General features: G+C 36.5%; 1 protein-coding gene across 5 annotated transcripts in view; it reads left to right on the top strand.

Moving 5' to 3' along the window:
- LOC150108301 (sodium- and chloride-dependent GABA transporter 1-like) overlaps positions 1–15886 on the top strand; it is a 213845-nt gene that overhangs the window by 160328 nt on the left and 37631 nt on the right. For all 5 annotated transcript variants that reach the window (XM_090390687.1, XM_090390691.1, XM_090390689.1 and 2 more), the window contains one exon: positions 4619–4750. In XM_090390687.1, coding sequence (XP_090246813.1) covers positions 4619–4750 — 132 coding nt within the window. The remainder of the gene's footprint in view (positions 1–4618; positions 4751–15886) is intronic.

The raw sequence follows: 15886 nt of genomic DNA, 5'->3' as shown, positions 1-15886 counted from the left end.
TAATGCATAGCATTATACATGTCTGTAAGGAGATGTGCTTTGCATTATGGGAGAAACAAGTAGTGATGAGCGCTTGGTTCACCTCTACCACGAGTTGCCTCAGTCTTGAAGATACTTCAGGCGCAAACTCTGTTTGCTTACACTTGGATAAAGGATTAAACTAAATTTATTATATTCCTTTTTGTGATTTTCAGGGATGGCTACTTATCCTTGTTCCTTCCCTGTATTCTACCATATAAAAAATCTCCTAAGTGTTAATCTGATAATAACCATTCAATAGCTTAAATGTCTCAATTATCTCTTTCCCCCCCCTTTTGTCTTTTATCCACCAAACTCTGCAGAGTGCATGCTCCCAGTATATCCTCATAATCAACATTGTACAGTCCTGATATCATTTTGGTTATCCATCTCTATACCCTCTCCAAGGTTACTTCATCCCTTTCAAATCCTAGTCACCAGATCTGAGTACAGAAATCCATATAGGATCTGATTAATGATTTACACAATGGGACCACCACTGCCTTTTTATCTCTCATGGTCAATATTCTCTTCAATATTGCAGAAATTCTCTGAAATGTCTTCACAACCTTTGCAATATGTCCTCTGAACTTCAAATTTCTATCTACAATAACCCCAAGATTCCTTACTTCCTATACTTTTTCAAGTGTAACTTCACCATGTGAGTATGAAGCATCTCATCTTTGAATCCCAAATTTTAAAACCTACATTTGGTTGTATTAAACTGTTATTCCCATTCATTTGCCCACCTTTCCAGATTCATCATCTCCAAACAACTGAACATCTCCCTGATGCCCCATGATAATTTCATTAATGTAAAGATTGATACAAATAAATATATATTTTTTGCTCTCTTGGAGTTGTTTATACAGTAAAACATTATTATGAAATATCCCTAATATTAATCTCAAATCTTGCACTACATGATTCATTGCCATCTCTCAGGTTATTCATACCAACCATTACTATAGCCAGCATGGTTGGCCGAGTGGTTAGCATATCTGCTCTCTGTTCAACAGGTTGCGGATTCAAATTCTTCTGCGGGTATGGATGTTTGTGATTGTCTTACTGCTATAATTTTTGATATGCTGCAGTATGACCTTTGCTCTCCTTGCACCATTAAAACCATAAATCATCATCATCACCATTACTATCCTCTTTTCTACATTTTCACCTCTCTTCATTGCCACACTTTCTATTATTCCATCCAACAAGCATTCTTCTGGTACTCTATTCTACACACCCCAAATCATCGAATCTCCATACATTCATTGATTCATTCATCCTTTTCTTACTGGCATCCCTGACTTTCTGCTTTCAACCTCTCTCTCTCTCTCTCTCTCTCTCTCTCTCTCTCTCTCTCTCTCTCTCTCTCCCTCCCTCCCTCCCTCCTTTTCTCCTCCTTCCTCTCATCTCTCTATCCCTTGTTTCTATGCTCTCTTGACTTTCTCTAATTTCCTCTTTTCCTCTCTCTCTCTCTCTCTCTCTCTCTCTTTCTCTCTTGCTCATACCTTTCTCTCACACCTACTTTTGTTCTTCTTACACTAGCCAACCTCTCCAGTCTCCTAATCTCTTCATTCACCCTCCACAATTCAATCTTCATTCCTTCCTTCTCCTTTTTCAGCAGCTCTAGTTTTTCATGTCCTGCTAATTACATTCACACACACACACACACACATGTCCATCAGATAAACCATATCCCTCTGCCACATTGCACAAGGTCATCTTTCACTTTCACATTCTCTTCACCCTCCAATATGCTACTGGTATCTACAAATTGGCATTCACCTGTTTCTGAAGCACTGTCTCTTCTGCTACTAAATCACAGAATCGAAATACTTATATCTCCTAGTGCTTTCCACTACATACTTTTCACTCCTGGTTCTCACTTGCCACATTTTAAACCAAGTGAAGCATACATTCCATGTGCGTAACAAGCTATGAAAGCATCAGTCCCCGTGATTAATATGATTGACATAAAGAATGAATAGTAATGGTTCCTAGTCAACTGAACCCTGTGAAACTCCACTTGTAACATTTCTAAGGGCAATACCTGATAATGCTCTCCTTCCCATATACAACTTTCTGATATGTATCAGAAATTAATATTTGTATTTACTATTAATATTATCAATATTAATGATGCATTGATAATCCATTTGTTCATTCGCAGGCAACTTCCTCCCTTTGATTAAAAATTTTATTCACAGCCAGCAAAGGTTGGTCGATTGGTAGAGCCTCTGCTACTAATGGCTCATGAAAAAAGTTAACCAAGTTTGAGTGCGGGTTAGTAATTGGAAGGGGTTCAATCATTCAATGCTGTTGGCACACTCTCCCTCGATGAGTCTTTGGACTTCCTGGAGGTGTTACATAATAATAATAATAAAAGCTTTAATAAAAAATAAATATTATCCACAAAAATTTAGCCACTGTGATCAGTTTTGATATTACTTCTATACTACTCTCTTCCTGACATATCTGAATTATTCCAATTCACCATACATTCAGGTTATTTTACATAGAGTGAATAAATAAAAAAACTGCTTTCCCTTCCTTCCCTACCTCTCCAGCCAGTTTCCATATAGAACATCTAGAGAGCAAAGCATTCAACACTACTGCATTCAAACTAATAGTTTGGCTGGACTTTTAGATAATGATGTGTTTACTGTTTGGCCCATAGCCAGGACACATTAGGCAGTTTTTTTAGTGCATTTAAAAAGCCATCTTCCAACAGTACACTTCAAAGTAGATACACCAACAACTGTCTTCTCTTCCTAGTTACACATCTTTCAAATAGTTCATTATCTTTTTATTTTTATAGAAAACCTACACATATGCTGGAAGGTACTTACATAAGCAGGCCCACCATCATGCATCCCAGTGATATGACATCCTCAAAACCCTTAGAGTTAGAGATATTTTCATGACACAGCTCTTACCACAGAGCTCAGTTAGCTTCATCACACCTTTTTATCCAATTGCCATAGCTCCATTAAATTGACAAAATACCATACCCCCCCCCATTACCTCTATCACTTGACACACAAGATCACAATAAACTATTTCCAATCTCTGATTACCAGCATACATCTGAAAAGATAGCTCACAAATATAACTCCACACCACTTTTAAACCTCACATCTAACTACCACCCTTCATCCATTCTCTCAAGAACAAGCTTCATCTACTTACACATCCTGGAGTGTATAAAGTTCCAGGTGTCCAGCACTTACTTTGGACAGACAAGAAAGGTGACCAGCATGGTAAGGAAAGTAAAATTGAGCAGCAATGGTCCCAAAACTGACCCCTGCAGCACACTACTAGTGACCTTTCTATTTTGGGATACTGCACCCACATATACAACTTTCTGATACCTATCCGACAGCCAGTCACTGATCCAACACACAAGTCTGTTATCCAATCTCATCTGTTTCAATTTATTTAAGAGCTTGTAATGTGGCAGTCTATTAAAAGCCTTTGCAAAATCTAAGTACACTACTGTATATGCATCTCCCCTGTCCAAGGTATTTCTCACCTTGTTATAGTGCATAAGTAAGTTAGTGAAACATGATCTCCCCTTAACAAACCCATGCAGATAACCACAGAGAATACTACTGTTATCAACCCATTTTTGTATCCTACCTCTCACCAATCTTTCCAGTACCTTCACCACAATTCCAGATATAGAAATTGGCATATAATATGAAGCTACAACCTTATCACTACCTTCATGTAGTGGAACAATTTTACCCTCCTTCCACTCCCTTGGAGCCTGTGCTGTTGCAACTCTAATTAAACAGGCATGCAATGCTACTACCAATTCCCTGGAACACTCCCTCAAGATGAGTGGTGATGTGTCATCAAATCCTATTGCCTTATTGACATCAACATTATTTATTTCCTCAAATACCTCCTGCTCACTCACAATTAAGCTATCCTCTCCTAGTCCTCTACATGTGTTCCTCATGATTCCATCCTGATCAAGATGAAATACCTTTATAAATTAATCACTGAATATATCAACAATGTCTTCTACAGCAGTTACCATTCTACCACTTTCATCCATTAACATCATCTTACCATGATCATCCTTCTACTTGCCACATATCTAAAAAAAACTCTGTAGGGTTTTTTCTTTGCCTGATTTGCCAATTTCTGCTCATAATCTATTTTTGTTTTCCTTACTGAGTCACTTTCCTAGCTTATAATTTATACTTTTCATGTAACATTATTACCATTATTCATCTTGTACTTTGTAATACTTGTAATAAGTAAAGGAAATAAAAATAAAATGAAATATATTTGATTTCAATATATTTTTGAAATAAACAGAATATCAAAAGAACTCCCTGGGATTTTTTTTTTTGGCTTCATTAGTTAATTGCTGCTTATACTGAACTTTTGCTTTCCTTACCAACCGAGTCACCTTCCTTGCCTGCTCTTTGTATTTCTCAAGGAATTGATTATTAGCATGCCTCATATGTTGCCTACATAATGCTTTTTTTTTTCTTTGTATTGCATGCTTAATTTCTTCATTCATAGGATTTTTTGCGTTAAATTCATACTTATTTAAAGAAATTTTAATTTTTTTTTTTTTCAGTTCTGCACAGTAGAAGCCCTAATCACTGGAATTGTGGATGAATGGTCACATGTGTTACGTCAGAGAAGAAAACTGTTTACCTTGTTTGTTTGTACGGTTCTCTTTTTGTTTGGTTTGCCTATGGTTACAGAGGTAGGTAGCGACCAGCACTGTACTTTCAATAAATGCAGAATTAATGGTGGGAGGGAATCATAAAAGAATAACCTTTTATTCAAAAAATTATAAAAGTTTGTTTGCAGTTTATCATTATTTTTCTTAAAAGGTTCTCCCCCCCCCACTGCTATATATATATATATATATATATATATATATATGAAATAAATTGGACATCAACTTCAAACCTACACATCTGCCATGATGAGGTAGAGCGCCGCATTGTTGAGTCAAAGGAAATCACCTTGGATCCTTTTCACATGAATAACAATCTTAGCTATAATTTGCCTGACTCTTTCAACTCTACTATTAGATACTGGAGATCGCGTGATTCCACACACACACAGGTGTACAACAATAGAACTCTAACTCGGACTGTAGTTCAAGCTCATAATAACTGTAATTTACAGTCGAATATTATGGCTTTAGAATTGTATAGCTTTAGAGTGTGTCAATGTTAATTTCGGTGTCTTTTAATATCTTTCTATGTTCTTATCGCCTGATGAAGTCATTCTTGACGAAACATGTTGTGTTTTTTCAAATAAATGTCATTGTGTTATAATTCTCGGGTTTTAAGTCAGTTAATTTAGAAAAATGAATATATATATATATATATATATATATATAAATAAGGTAAAGTGATGTTTGAGCTTTTGGGCTTTTTGACAGGATATAGAAGGGAAGCATCCTCCCTCTCCTCTCTCTTTCACACACACACCACCTTTTGATATCTATAAGTTACCCATTTTCTTATCCAAGCTAATAATTTATAATCCAGTGCAAAAACTAGTGTGTGTGTGTGTGTGTGAGTGAGTGAGTGAGTGAGGGGAGGGAGGATCAGCAAGATTTAAAGTGACTGGTGGTGTACACTAGGGATCAATCCTTGGTTCACTGTTATTAAGTCTTTACATCAATTGATATTTGCAAGGATTTGACAAAGAGACATATACTGTTTGCTGCTGATGCAAAAACAGGCAGGAAAATCAAGAATGCAACTGACATTCAGCACTTGCAGAGTGATTTGAATAGGCTGGAATTGTGGGAATGTGAATGTGAAAGTGTACAGTTCAGTATTAAGAAATGTAAAGTTATGCACTTTGGTAAACTGAAGTTTTAATCTTGTATTTTTGACAGGATTATCCGACCAGCATAAGGATCTTAAAGTTTTAGTAGATATGGAAATGAAGTTTAGGGACCATGTTAGAAAATTGAAGCAGCTCAGGGGATAATTGCAATACTGAAACACACATTGTCATATAAGGAAGTGATCTCACCTGAACTGTTGCATGTGGATCTGGGCTTTCTTCTGGTTTCTGAAATGATGCAGATACAGCAAAGAAGACGAAATGGAGAGCATCAAAGATGATATCGGTACTGTGGAATGTAAATTATGAGAACAGGTCAAGAATTTGTAAACTGCAGATGCCAGCAAGTAGGAGAATGAGAATTTGTGGACTGCAGATACTAGCAAGTAGGAGAAAGAAGAGTGATATGATTGAAACCTTCAAACTCCTGAAAGAGTCATACCAAATGAAATTTGTCATTTTGTGGAGGATGGGGAGAGGATGAAAGGATATCCATGGAAGTTGTGGTTTCCATGCAGTCAAGAATGGTGTGGGAACTACATTTATCCCCATAGAACAGCATGTGATTGAAAAAGCTTGCCTTTAGAGGTGGGAAATGCAGGTAGTATGAATGAATTCAAGAAAAGGTATGACAGCTAGGTGGTGGCTGATATGTCGCCTCCTTGATGAGTACCTGACTCCTTGTAGGTCTCTTGTAATAATAATATGAAGAAGAAGAAAAGATTGACAGGAAACTGAATATATCTCAGTGCAGGAGCACATATGAAACACATTTTATATCTTGCACCACTTTGTAGTCACAAAGCGGCACATAGTGCATATTGCATGTTGGGAATGTAAGTAACGTTTTCAAATTTTACTTAATAATATTAAGATAATTTATTGTAGTTTTTTTTATGGGTGTGTGATAGATTGAGTTATTTAGATTTAGGTAAAACTTGTATATTTGTTCAAAGTAGATATTGCTGGTATGGCACTAATGCGCAGCAGAACAATGGCTGCCAAGATGTCCTTGTCTGATGAGTTGAATTTGCATGATTTTTTTTTCAGTGTAGCATGTAAGATATATTCATTGAAAAAGTGGAAATATGGAAAAAATGAGCAAATATGTAGTAAGTGGTTTGAGAGCAAGTGCCAGTTGGATGGGGAGAACAAAGCACATGATATTAGAATTATATATTTATTTATTTAGCGTATGGCTTACACATGAAAAGTTACATTACATTAATTATTAGCTATGATGTTATACATTATACATTAACTATAATGTGGAACAAGGAGTTGGACGGTAAAGAAATAAATGCTGCATAGGAACTTACAAAGAAATACATAACAGCATCAATGTACGAATGTATCCCAAAGGCCAAAAGGCTAATAAAGGTAAGCGTAAAATTGATGAATGTGGAGCTTAAGCATGAAATCTGGAAAAAGAAAGTACTTTGGAGGAAGTACAAGATGAATAATGGTAATCAGTCACATGAAGAATATAAAGAATAAGCCAGGAGAGTGACTCAGTTAGTAAGGAAAACAAAAGTAGAGTATGAGCAGAAATTGGAAAAGCAGGCTAAGAAAAACCCTAGAGAATTTTTAGATATGTGGCAAGTAAAATGATCATGGAAAGATGAAGTTAAGGGATGAAAGTGATAACTTCTGCAGAAGACATTGTTGAGGTATTCAGTGATCAATTTATAAAGGTTTTTCATCCTGATCAGGATGGAATCATGAGGAACTTAAGTGTAGAGGACATAGGAGAGGATAGCTTAATTGTGATTGAGCAGGATGTATTTGAGAAAATAAATAACCTTGATGTTAATAAGGTGATAGGATTTGATGACATATCACCACTCATCTTAAGGGAATGTTCCGGGGAACTTGCAGTAGCATTGGCATGCCTGTTTAATTAGAGTTGCAACAGCACAGGTTCCAAGGGAGTGGAAGGAGGATAAAATTGTTCCACTGCATAAAGGCAGTGATAAGGCTGTAGCTTCAAATTATAGGCCAGTCTGTATATCTGGAGTTGTGGTGAAGGTCCTGGAGAGATTGGTGAGAAGTAGGATACAGAAATGGGTTGATAACAGCAGTATTCTCTGTGGTTATCTGCATGGGCTTGTTAAGAGGAGATCATGTTTCACTAACTTACTTATGTACTATAACAAGGTGACAAATACCTTGGACAAGGGAGATGCATATACAGTAGTGTACTTTGATTTTGCAAAGGCTTTTGATATTACAAGCTCTTAAATAAATTGAAACAGATGAGATTGGATAACAGACTTGTGTGTTGGATCAGTGACTGGCTGTCGGATAGGTATCAGAAAGTTGTATATTGGGGTGCAGTATCTTGAAAGAGAAAGGTCACCATGTTTTGGTGCCATTGTTGTTGTTCGATTTGTATGTTAATGATATTGGGTTGGGTTTAACTAGTGATATATAGCTGTTTGTGGATGATGCAAAACTGGGGAGAGCAATGTACAGTCATCCTGATGTTGATGCTTTACAAGAGGACTTGAATAGATTGCATGAATGGGCAGGTAAGTGGAACTGTCAGTTCAATGTTACCAAGTGTAAAGTTTTGAGATTTGGTAAGCGACGATGGGATGCAAAGTATACACTTGGTGGTGAAACTTTAACAGAAATAGAGGAGATGAGAGATCTAGGAGTGATGGTGGACAAGGACCTGAAATTCAGGGGCCACATTGCACAAGTTGTGAAGACATCACATCGAATAATGAAATGATGCAGAGAACCCTGACATGCAGAAATAGAGAGGTTATGATTCCATTATATAAGCCTTGATCAGGCCTCATATGGATTATTGTGCACAGATTTAGTCGCTGGGTTTCATGGTGATGAGGATATGTTGGAAAGAGTGCAGAGTTGATTCACAAAGGTAGTCAGTGGTCTTTGGAATGTGAGTACGAGGACAGATTAAGAGAATGTAAGTTGCAGAGCCTCATGAATAGGAGGAGGAAGGGGGGGGGGGTATGATTGAGACATATAAGTTGGTCAGGGGTTGTTATCAGGTAGACATGGAAGAGATTTTTCATAGAATGAGTGAAGGGAGTAGAACAAGAGTCCATTGCTGGAAACTGTATAAGGAGGGGGTGTGTGTGCAAAGGAGTGAGGTTCTTTGCATGGAGGGTGGTTGGTGAGTGGAATGCATTGCCTGAATGTGTTGTGGATGTGGACACATTGAATCAGTGTAAGACGCAGTTGGATGAGCATTGTATGCAATAGTGAGTACCTCCCATGATAAGTCTCTGACTCCGTGGAGGTCAAATGTTAATAATAATAATAATGAAGGGGATATCTTAGCAAAATGTTCAAAAAGAAATAAGAAAAGTTATCTTAATTTGCATGGATATAATAGATCCTGGTAAAAAGTTTTTAGTTTCAAATTTTATTTATTTATTTTTAATGTGACTACCACACACAAAAAAGTTGTAAACAATAGATGAGGTGTTTACTCACTTTAAAATGCAGTTTTCAGGGTTTTAAATAGCATTCATGAAATTACTGTGTGGGTGTGTGTGTGGGGGGGGTGGGTATGCAAAAACTGTATCATGAAGTAAATGTCACATTCATTACCTGTCTGCATTTGTTATCATTATCCTTTCTGGAATGTACCCTTGGTAGGTAGTACAAAATGCTATTTTAGCCTTCTTAGTCTTTGTGCTTTGTGCCTTCTTATTCTTAATGTGCTTTTATGCTTTGGGTGGGCTAAGGATTTTAATTATCCTTTGTATTTATTTTTTACACGGCCTAGAAACTCTGTTCTAGAGATCAAACAGAATTTTTGAGCCACTTCAGATCTCCAGTAAGCAGGAAAACGTCATACTAGGCAATGAAATTTATCTCCTGACTAAAAACCATCACAGACATCTGTGGCTAGATTTGAACCTATAACCTGTTGGTTGGAGAGCGGATATATTAACCACTAGGCCAACTAGGCCAGCTAATTATCAAGGTTCATTTGATTGTTCCTCATATAAATATACAGAACTTTTTCTGAAAAATCTTGATTCACTTGCTGTGATTTTTCATATTCTATTGTTACGTTGCTGTAGATTATAATGGTAGTTGCAGTTCATTGTAGTTGGTGGATTTGAGTGGTGGAGATGGAGAGTTGTGGAGTAGGTATCCTCCCTTGATGAGTCTTTGGACTTCCTGGAGGTGTCACATAATAATAATAATAATTCTTAATATATATGGACATAGTAATAGACATATGTACAATAATAAGACATAATACAGTCATAAAAGAGATGCTCAAGAATGGGCTACAACCAGTGGTGAGCTATGGAAATTTTAACAAAGGGCTCGCATTGTCGTGCAAAAAAAAGAAAAAAAAAAAGCCTTATTTCACACCAAAACTTTTATTAATACAGCTTGTGCACAAATTCCAATCAGAAAGTATGAGAGGACAATCAACCTCTGAAGAATATCATTTTTAGACAAATATTTCATGATCTAAACATGAAATATTTGCACACACAAGGGAGAAGGGTAAAGATAGCGCATGCGTTTATTTTATTTTCAAATTTGGGCGCATTCGTTATAGAGGAGTTGAAACAATAATTCCAAATAAGCTATACACTGCCGAATAGACTGATTTGTGTTAGGTTAACGTATGAGTTTGTCTCTTAATATGTTTCAAAAAAAATTTTTTTTTTTTTGAAAAAATAAAAATGTAAACAAGAAGAATAAGGGGCTTGCAAATTTGAGAAAAATTTAAAAAAGGGCTCAAGTGAGCCCCTTATAGCTCACCACTGGCTACAACTATATGTCTGGGTTGATTATCCAGTCAACTGCACTTGTAGCATGGATGAAGGAAGTCCAACGTGCATAACAGTGGAAACATTCTGCTGTAATATGATTAATTGTCTGGCGGGGCAATCCACTGTCACACTTGGGTGAGGCAATCATGCCCCCATTTGTAAAGGTGGTCTGCACATCTGCCATGATTGGTGCGGATTCGATTAAGGGTAGACCAAGTTTTCCGAGGTAGGTCAAAACCTGAAGGCATCTGCTTTGGGTCTGCTAATTCATGGAAGACCCCTGTTTAAGTGTTACACCAGGACTCTTTCCACTTCTCCTTCATGTTGAAACTTGTCTCTGCAAGATTTTTTGCCGTTAAGATTCGAGGGTGCTTTGACTTTAGCCTGTTTATTTCTAGGGGATGGGATGTCTTCATGGATTGGAAGATTTTGGATTTCCATGATTTTGCTGTATTTGTGTAGAAGAAAGTTGGATCTGCGGATGTGTGGAGGTGAGAGGTTGCTTAGCACTGGGAGCCAGTAGACTGGGGTTGATTTTACAGTTCCAGAAATAAGGCGCATAGTGGTGTTAAGCTGAGCATCAACCAAATATACATGGGCGCTGTTCACCCATATGAGTGAGCAGCAGTAAACGAGGCCACTGCTCTTGGCCTCATTTGCTCCTGCAGAGTAAACGAGGCCAAGAGCAGTGCCGCGAAGCATTGTTGCTGAGGCACCCCAAGTTGTTCCACATAGTTTTTGCAGTATATTGGTTCTTATTTTTAGCTTGGAGGCTGTGTTAATGAGATGTGGTTTAAAAGATAAGAGTTCTATCCAGAGTGATGCCCAGATATTTCAGAAATCTGTTGTAGCGTAGCAATTAGTGGTTGAAGTAGACCATGAGTTCTTTGTTAGCCTGGTTATTGTTCAGTTGGAAGCATGAAACTTCTATTTTGCTAGGATTTGGGTGTAATCTCCATTTGCTGAAGTATTCATCTAGGACTGCAAGGTCGTTTGTTAGTGTATCTTCCATTGTAGTAAAATTGGTGTGTCTGGTGGCTAGAGCAATGTCATCAGCATAGCAAAACTTCTTGGAGGCTGTATTATGCAAATCTGCGATGTATAAGTTAAAAAGGAGGGGAGCCCTTGTGGTAATCCATTATCCAGTGTTCTTTGTTTACTTTTGTTCTTGTCCATACCAGTGGCGGCCGGTGAAAATTTTAAGTGGAGGATGCTGCATATACAAAAAAAAAAAAAAAACTTTTTTTTCTTAATCAGTAACGAATTTATTAATAAATAAATTTACATATTAAAAATATTTCATCCTCACTACGAACAAACACCAATAATAAAAGTTTCGTATCAATAGCAATGACAAGTGCAAACGAATATCAGCGTTAGATTGCAGTGCATGTTTCGTGTAATGATAATTGAAAAAATATAATTATTTTCATATTTTCAACAGTGACACTCGTCATAATTCAGCCTTGTATCTATAATAAATAAATAATTATATGTTATTTTAACAAAATAAAAGAAGATTTACAAAAAAATAGTTCACCACGAACACGTGCCAATAATAAACTTTTCATATCTCACAGAAATAACGAGCGCAGGCATAAAATACACTGCCCAAGCGGCAGTGTATCTAATGACGTAATGTGCAATGACAGCAAACGAATATCGGTGTTAGATGACAGTGCATTTGTTTCGTAATTGAAAAAAATTATTCTTTTCATATTTTCAACAGTGACACTCGTCATAATTCAGCCATGTATCTATAATAAATAAATAATTATATGTTATTTTAATAAAATAAAATAAGATTTACAAAAAATAGTTCACCAGGCATGCACACCAATAATAAACGTTTCATATCTCACAGAAATAAGGCACGTAAGCTTACTAAAAATACACTGCCGTTTGAGCAGTTATAGTTGGGAATGATGTAATGTGCAATGACAAGAGAGCAAACGAATATCGGCATTAGATCGCAGTGCATTTGTTTTTTCTAATCTAAAGCATTAAATGAACAATTCCGATTATTAACTATTCAATCAATGTCAAAACATAAGCTGTAACCTTTAACATGTTGTACTGCATTTATATAATGTTGTAAGCATTGTTATTATTTATAAACACAAACAAAATTTATTTTTTTATTTTTTCCTTGGGGGTGCTGCAGTGTCGCAGTGCTTATGTACGGGCCACCACTGGTCCATATACACTTGGAACAGGTGGTTGCTTAGCATGTTATCAATTAGTTTTGCTATTGTTCTGCATGGGACTGGCAAGAGAAAGGCAAGAGGTCCGATGTAAGAAAAGATTGTATGAATAAATAAGAGAAAGAGGATAAGGAGAAAAAATTATGGTGATTATGTGATAAAAGGACTACTTAATGAAAGTGCAACTTAATGAACAACTTATGTGTGAAAATTAATAATATTAGTGATGCTGTCAGAATGTAAAAATGTAAGGTGAAAGAACTGATTGTTATTGTCTGGCACTACCTCAGAGGGCGAGAAGTATTGCATGAGAAAGATGTGAAGAAATATTGGAAGAAATTAAAAAATAGCGAGAGAGAGAGAGAGAGGGTCAAGATAGTAAGGAATTGAGTAAGAAGGCAATGGTAGCAAATTAATCAATTGCACATTTAGCTTCTAATTTTGTTGGTTGAAAGTTATTCAGCTGTCATCAGCAATTCAGGCAATACTGCACCACCTGTCTTATTCCCTCTATCCTTCCTGAAAATACAATACCTTTTACATTCTATCTCCATAACTATATTATTTTCAGTCTTCTAAGACACCTCTGACTTCATCAATCCACCTAGATCTTGATCTTTCTCTGGGTGTTTTTCCTGCCACCCTGTTTTACTTGTTCTATAGATTTTCAATTTAGGATACAGCTGATGTTTTCAGTGTTCACACATTTTTTCCTAATCTTTGTCTTTTTATTACTTTTTTTTTGCCAAACTTGTTACAGCAATTATTTAGTTTAGATAAGGAATCCAGCAGTTTTGTACTGGATTTATTTAAGAATATAACATTATCTTCATAAAGTAAAGAATCAAGTGAGCAAACATGTTAGACATAGTAAATAACTTCAATCCAAATATCAGAAATATTTAGTATTGAAATGAACATCATCAGTGTGTGGGACAAAGAAGCAATTAAAAGATAACAAAATGCAGGGTAAATACCAAAAGGCCACACTAATCATACATAAAACTGTCAATTTAAATAGCACAAACTTATAAACCAGTATTGGCAATGAAATAAAAATCCTTCCTTACTACTAATACTTTTTTTCTTTAACAGCTCTTGTCGACCAGTCATATACAAAGCTCTCTTCTTCTAGAAGAAAGCTGTATGCAACAGACGGATTATATTTGAATGAAGAATGCAGGCATTTGGAGAGGCTGTTATTTTCTGGGCAAGCGAGCATGTAAAGGCAGGAAAACTAGAATTGCAGGAGTGGAATGTAGCCGGAATGACCTAATGTGAGGATAATGGCTTGAGAAATGAGAGAGTGTACACACTATATATTGAAGATCAAGTGAATTATAAGGGAAATAATAATGGCTATAAGAATACTGGCAGTGCATGGTTTTTCTGAATACAAATGCTAGGACTGTTAGGAATAACGGGAATGAGTTTGTGGCATTGATTAACTCAGTCTCTCCGAAGATTGTTGGTATCAGTTAAACTTGGTTAACTGATGAGGATGTTCTAACAGGAATAAAAATTGAAGGGTATAGTATATTTCAGCAGGATAATGAAGCTAAACATGGAGGCATTATTGATAAATTCATCACTTATCATGAGTGATACTCATGATAAGTGATGAAGTGTGCCCTCTCAGATTTGAGAATTACTCTGGATATAACATTAATTACTTAAAGTATATGGTGTGAGATAAAAGTTTATAAGATATTTAAGCAGGATATTGCTATAAACCAGGGAATATATATGGTGAAGAGCAGGAAACATTTAGGCAGATTAGTTTGGTAAGTGCAAAGTAAGTGATCATTATGGGGAACTTCAACTATAGTAATATGAATTGGGTAGAGAGGTAGCATGCAGGAAACTGGATTTTTGGATTTCTTGAAGGACAGCAGTCTTAGGCAGCATGTGCAGAGAATGTGAGGATCAAGAGTTTTGGATTTGGTCATTGTGTCTGAGAATCTGATTGCAACTAAGATCCCATTTGTGGTTACCGTGACCATGCAGTCCTGACTTGGAGGATGAATAGACATGTAGAAGTATCATGGGCAGAAGGAATTATAAGGTGGACAACTATCATATACTTAGAAGCCAGCTTTCAGCAGTACAATGGATGAAAGAATTTGAAGGAAAAAGAGGTCAGAAGTATAACAAAATTTTTATTATTTTACACTTGACTCATGTTAAATGTAATAATTATGCCATTAAACAATAACTTCACAATAGTACAAGAATTAGTTTTATGACAACCCTGTAACATTTTTGTATCAATTACCTAGAACTAGGCAATTTATGTTATTGCCTAGTTCTAGCCAAAGGAGTGAGAACTTGAGCACTACTTATAGCCCTAGCTGATCTGCATTCTGAATTCATGCTTTCTGCAAGTGCTATATAGTAAACATCATCAACACACATCCTATTTCCAGATGTAGAAATAATTTAGATCAGTAGGGGGAGACCAAGTGATTTGCAGCCATCCAATGCTGTATAATGGAGGAAATGGTATAAAGACAGCTGTTGCAGAATGTGTTGTGGAGATACTTAATGAGCAATTCATAAAGATCTTTCAATCTTGTGAATGTGACTTCATGGAGAGATTAAGAGCAGTTGATGATGGGAAGGAGAGACTGACTGTAAGTGAGCAAGAAGTGTTTGGGGAGTTGAGTAAACTAGATGTAAATAAGGCTGTGGGACTTGATAATATATCACCACGTATTCTGAAGGAGTGTGCTAGAGAGTTGACACCTGCCTTGACATATTTTTTTAATACGAGTCTTGCACTTGGTCAAGTTCCTAAAGAGTGGAAGGAGGGCAAGATTGTGCCACTTCATAAAGGAGGTGATCGAACTCAAGCATCAAACTATAGGCCTATCTGTGTGTCAGGTGTTGTGGTTAAGTTGTTGGAGAAGCTTGTGAGAACTAGGATCCAGAGTTGGGTTGACAACAATGGTATAATTTTTGATGGACAGCATGGATTTGCTAAAGGGAGGTCATGTTTTAGTAATCTACTTACTTATTACAATAAAGTGACTGCTTCCTTGGACAGAG

The sequence above is a fragment of the Typopeltis vanoorti genome, chromosome 3 (genome assembly GCF_054136105.1).
Source record: "Typopeltis vanoorti isolate ZY-2024b chromosome 3, IOZ_Tvanoo_1.0, whole genome shotgun sequence".
Lineage (NCBI taxonomy): Eukaryota > Metazoa > Arthropoda > Arachnida > Uropygi > Thelyphonidae > Typopeltis > Typopeltis vanoorti.
This window is presented reverse-complemented; position numbering and strand designations above follow the sequence as displayed.